This window comes from Durio zibethinus, unplaced genomic scaffold (genome assembly GCF_047325235.1).
Source record: "Durio zibethinus cultivar Kanyao isolate XHJ-2024 unplaced genomic scaffold, ASM4732523v1 HiC_scaffold_321, whole genome shotgun sequence".
In the NCBI taxonomy this organism is placed as follows: Eukaryota; Viridiplantae; Streptophyta; class Magnoliopsida; order Malvales; family Malvaceae; genus Durio; species Durio zibethinus.
Window position 1 is genome coordinate 59796 of NW_028322944.1, and position 5887 is coordinate 65682.

At 32.8% G+C, this 5887-nt stretch overlaps 1 protein-coding gene across 1 annotated transcript; it reads right to left on the reverse strand.

Annotated features, from left to right (window-relative positions):
- Nucleotides 1-504: 504 nt before the first annotated feature.
- LOC149508576 (NAD(P)H-quinone oxidoreductase subunit H, chloroplastic) lies at nucleotides 505-5126 on the reverse strand. The gene is made up of 2 exons (XM_089757816.1): nucleotides 3003-5126; nucleotides 505-1881 (listed from the first exon to the last, which is right to left on the reverse strand). The coding sequence occupies exon 1, from the start codon at nucleotides 4736-4738 to the stop codon at nucleotides 3557-3559; it is 1182 nt and encodes a 393-aa protein (XP_089613942.1). The 5' UTR covers nucleotides 4739-5126; the 3' UTR covers nucleotides 505-1881; nucleotides 3003-3556.
- Nucleotides 5127-5887: the final 761 nt, after the last annotated feature.

Here is a 5887-nt window from a genome sequence, read left to right on the forward strand (position 1 = left end):
ATTAGCGAAACAAGAATACTTGTACAAATCAACGAAGTAAGGCCATTCCCAATGGTCCACAGATTAAAATTTTTATAATATTCTGAACCATTCATGAACATCACAGCAAATAGGATTAAAACATTTATGGCTCCCACATAAATAAGAAGCTGGGCAGCAGCTACAAAATGAGAATTTGAGAGAATATAGAATAAGGATATACAAACAAGAACCAATCCCAATGAAAAGGCAGAAAAAATTGGATTGGTAAGTAATACCACTCCCAGGCCCCCTAATATAAGACCCGATCCCAGAAAAACTAAAAGAAAATCGTGTATTGGTCCAGGCAAATCCATTATATGTAAAATAAGAGATAAATAAATCGAAATGCTTTTCATGATCTTATTGACCCGACCAGGAATTTTTTTTTTATGATACGTTCCTAATTGAATAAAATCCTAATCTATTAGGTGTGAATTGATCTAAGTACAATTATTGTTTCGTTTTTAATTCTTTTTTTTTGTTCGGTTCGAAAGGGTATTTTGTTTTTTGAAACTATATATTTCGAAATAATTACGAATATATTAATAGATTTTCAAGAAAAATGAATTCGAAATTCTTATCAACCAGTTAATTTGTAATTGAATTTTTATTTATTGACCAAACAAAGAGTAAAGGCCTCATTCTTTTAAGTCAAACCAAATATTCTTTTAACTTAAACCAAAACGGAACCTTAAAAGAATTGGAAATTTCTCTTTAATAGAATAGGAGGTTTACTTACTCAGTTTTTCTTTGAGGCGAATTCAAAATTGTTCGAATTGTATAATCGTCAATTACTGACATTGGTAAACGGCCCAAAGCAATTTGATTATAATTCAATTCGTGACGGTCGTAAGTAGAAAGTTCATATTCTTCAGTCATTGATAAACAATTTGTTGGACAATACTCAACGCAGTTACCACAAAATATACAAATTCCGAAATCAATACTGTAATTAAGCAATCGTTTTTTTCTAATATCCGTTTCAAATTTCCAATCAACAACAGGCAGATCTATAGGGCATACACGAACACATACTTCACAAGCAATGCATTTATCAAATTCAAAATGGATTCGCCCACGGAAACGCTCTGATGCGATTAATTTTTCATAAGGGTATTGAATAGTTACAGGTAAACGATTTGCGTGGGATAAGGTAATCATGAAACCTTGACCAATGTACCTTGCTGCTCGGACTGTTTGGTGGCCATAATTCATGAACCCAGTTACCATAGGGAACATATCGTGAATATCTATGAATAATTTTATGTTTGTTTCTTTCTCTTGTTTGAACCAAGTCATGAATCTCGTATTCTTTTTTTCTTTACAGTGAAAGAAGTTGGAAAGAAGTTGTTAATAATAGATTACCGAGAGAAATGGGTAAAAGAAATTTCCATCCAAGATTTAATAATTGGTCCATTCTTAACCTAGGTAAAGTCCATCTTGTTGCGATAGAAATAAACAAAAACAAATAAGTTTTAGCTAATGTAATAAAGATACCAATTGTCGTTCCAAAGATTCCATTCATTTTATTTATTTCAAATAGCTCAGGGACGAATACGTACGGAATGGAAATATTCCAACCCCCCAAGTAAAGAACTGTTACAAATAAGGAAGAAAGTAATAGATTTAGATAGGAAGCAACATAAAATAAACCAAATTTGATACCCGAATATTCGGTTTGATACCCTGCTACTAATTCTTCCTCGGCTTCTGGTAAATCAAAAGGTAATCTCTCACATTCTGCTAGAGAAGAAATTAGAAAAACGATAAACCCTATTGGCTGACGCCACAAATTCCATCCCCAAACCCCATATTTTGATTGCGCCTCAACTATATCAACTGTACTTGAGCTGTTAGATAATTATAGTCGATGATAACATCACTGTTCCCATCGCTAGTCCAAAACCGTACATGAGGTTTTCAACTCATACGGCTCCTCGTGGGTCACAAATAAATTTAAGGACCGAATCAGTATTATTTCTCTTCGTATGGTTGTAGAATAGATAGAGAAAAAATGGATTGGAAGGTCCAAAATTATACCAATGGAATTCTGTCTGCTATATTATGAAGAATAAAAAAAGTGCTTCTGAATTGATCTCGCCCGTTACTAATTTCAATTTTTATTTGTTGAGTAATAACTTAAGCCTTCAATAAAATACTTCTTGTAGAAATATCAATAGATATTTCAACCCATTGTTTTCGATTACGAAAAAAATTAAATATTACATTAGCTCATAAATCATGACACAGATTATATCTCTCTATATATATGAAAGAAAGAATAAAAAAAAAAAAAATATTTATTTTTTATTCTTTCTTTTTCGTTCCTATTCTTCTTTCTGATCTGAGAAAATTACGAATGGGGGCTTAAACTAAAAAATAGTAAAGGATTATTTCGTTCCTGATAGTCATTACTTTAATCGGTGGATAGGAGCATACTCTGGACCGGAATCGTGGGTAGTACTGCCTACTCATTTCTACTAATTTAAAGCCCCAATTAGTATTCTTTTTATGTTATCCAGAAATATCCTTTTTATATAATTTACATAATCTCCATTACTAATCCTTTGTGTATTTTGGTGTTCCTAACCATCCACTCATTTTTTTGTTCAATCCCCCGTTTGGTTTGGCAATACATGTATGGGAATCTATACAAAGGATAGCCAAAACTCTATACGGTTGATCTTTTGAGCCCGCTTCAAGCTAGATTGACTAATCAACCCGTCTTGGGGTAAAGACTTCTTCCACTTATGTTTTCTTCCACTTAACTCTTGTACATAGGAAATGAGATTAAATTTTTTTTTGTTTAATTTACTGCGAATTTATAAGCTGCTTTCTTTCACTCATATATATACTATCTAATTTAGTTTATCAACCTGAAGGATAATAAAATAACGAAGATATCTATTCAATCCATTCAGCTTATTTTATAGAACGAAAGGAATAGGGAAAAGAAAAGTTTATATTTCAACGAATCGCACGTAGAGATATTGATAAAACACATAGAGTTAATGGTATTTCATAACTAATCGATTGAGCAGCAGCTCGCAGACCACCTAAAAAGGAATATTTATTATTTGATCCGTATCCTGACATAAGAAGTCCAACAGGAGCAATACTTGAAATGGCAATCCATAAAAAAATACCGATATTGAGATCGGCTAAAATAAGGCGAGAGCTAAAAGGAATTACTGAAAAACTTAGTAAAATGGATATGACTGCTATAGACGGTCCAATACGGAATAAACGAGTATTTCCTCTAGATGGAAGAATATTCTCTTTGAAAAGCAGTTTTGTTCCATCTGCTAGAGCTTGAAGAATTCCCAAAGGGCCGGCGTATTCAGGCCCAATACGTTGTTGTATTCCTGCAGATATTTCTCTTTCTAACCATACAATTACTAGTACACCTATTGTGATTCCCAATACAAGAGTCAAAATAGGGACAAACATCCATATGATCCCATAGACCTCTTTTAAGGATTCCAATCTGTAAAAGGAATTGATATCTTCTACTTCTGTTGTATAAATTATCATTTCAACGATCAACTTCTCCCATAATGATATCTATGCTACCTAGTATCGTCATAATATCAGCCAATTTCATTCTTTTAACTAACTGAGGAAGAATTTGCAAATTGATAAAACCCGGCGGGCGAATTTTCCATCTCCAAGGAAAACCACTTTGATCTCCTATCAGAAAAATTCCTAATTCTCCCTTTGGGGCTTCCATTCTCGCATAAAGTTCTTGTCTCGGTAATTCAAATGTAGGAGAAGGTTTTTTACTAATGAATCGATATTCAAAATCATTCCATTCTGGATCCCTTTCTCGATCAAAACATCGGATTTCTAAATTCTCATAGGGACCCCCCGGAATTCCTTCCAGGGCCTGTTGAATTATTTTTATGGATTCCGTCATTTCACTGATTCGGACTAAATAACGAGCTAATGAATCTCCTTCTTTTTGCCACTGGATTTCCCAATCAAATTCGTCGTAACACTCATAATGATCAACTTTACGAAGATCCCATTTGATTCCAGAGGCTCGTAGCATTGGGCCGGATAGACCCCAATTTATTGCTTCTTCTCCACCAATAACCCCTACCCCTTCAACTCGTTCTAAAAAAATAGGATTTCGCGTAATAAGTTTTTGATATTCAACAATTCCTGTTAAAAAATAATCACAGAAATCCAAACATTTATCTATCCAGCCATAGGGTAGATCGGCCGCTACTCCTCCGATACGAAAATAATTATGCATCATTCTCATACCGGTGGCAGCTTCGAATAGATCATATACTAATTCTCTTTCTCTGAAAATATAGAAAAAGGGGGTCTGTGCACCAATATCGGCCATAAAAGGTCCAAGCCATAATAGATGAGAAGCTATACGACTCAACTCCAACATAATTACTCTGATATAGCTGGCTCTTTTAGGGACTTGAATATTGCCCAATTGTTCTGGTCCATTTACGGTTATTGCTTCCGTGAACATAGTGGCTAAATAATCCCAACGTGTTACATAAGGCAAATATTGTATAATTGTTCGGTTTTCCGCAATTTTTTCCATTCCTCTGTGTAAATAACCTAATATTGGTTCACAGTCAACAACATCTTCACCATCTAGAGTAACGATGAGACGAAGAACACCGTGCATTGATGGGTGGTGAGGTCCCATATTGACTATCATAAGGTCTTTTTCTGTAGCTGATAGATTCATAAGTTTTTCCTCGATTCATTCTTACATGAATTGTTGAAAACGAAAAGAAGTACATCAAAATGAAAAATATAATAAATCGACTAATTCAATCAAATTAACGATTTTTTGATTCCCGAATATCCAACTCACTAATTAATTCTTTATAACGTATGTTATTTTTCTTTGATAAATAAGACAGAAGCCGTTGACGTTTTCCTAGAATTTTACGTAGACCTCTCTGAGATAAATAGTCTTTTTTGTGCAATTCCAAATGTGAAGTAAGTCTTCGTATCTTATTGGTGAAACTGACTATTTGAAATTCAACGGACCCCTTGTTTTCTTCTTTTTTTTCTTGAAAAATAACTGAGATGAATGAATTTTTTACCATAAAACAAAAATTTCTCTCCCCCTTTTTTTGAATGTGAATTTTACTGATCAGTAATAATAATAATACCATTCATTTTAATATGCACAATGATTTTAAGTTCGTTATGAACTTTATAATTTTTTCAAATAAAATTAATCAATCCGGTTTTCAATCATAATATATGGAAAAATGTACCATTGACGAATTTTCAAACGCGGATACATATGTATCCTTACCATACTGAAACGACTGCCATTATTACTATTAAACCAATAGCGATTCATACAAGCTAAATCTTCTAATCGATAATTGGGCCAAAGAAAGAACTTTAATTTAATTAGTTTCTTTTTATCACTATCAAGATGTTTGTTTTTATTCAAAACTTGACCACAGTTTTTTACATTATTTAAAAATACTGGATTTCTATGCATACCATTTTTATCCCTTGAATTGAAAGAAATTCGAATTCGCAATTCTCTCCGGTGGTTAGGGGATAAAATATTTTCAGGAATAAACAAATCATAATGATTTTTGTCTTTATTTTCAGTCATTTTTTGATGTCTTGCAATGGATTCATCAAAATTATTTTTTTCAATATAGTTTTTTTTTTTGCGTCTTTTTTTTTTTTTGCGTCTTTGATTAATTTCATGTTTATTTTTATGAACCAATGAAATACTTATAGTTTGATATAGAATAAATTGTCCATCAATTTCTACATACCGGCGAATTGGTTCGATAATCAATACTCCTTTTTTGAGTAGGTATTGATAAGTTAAAAGTAACTTATCCGCCGAATCCATCAA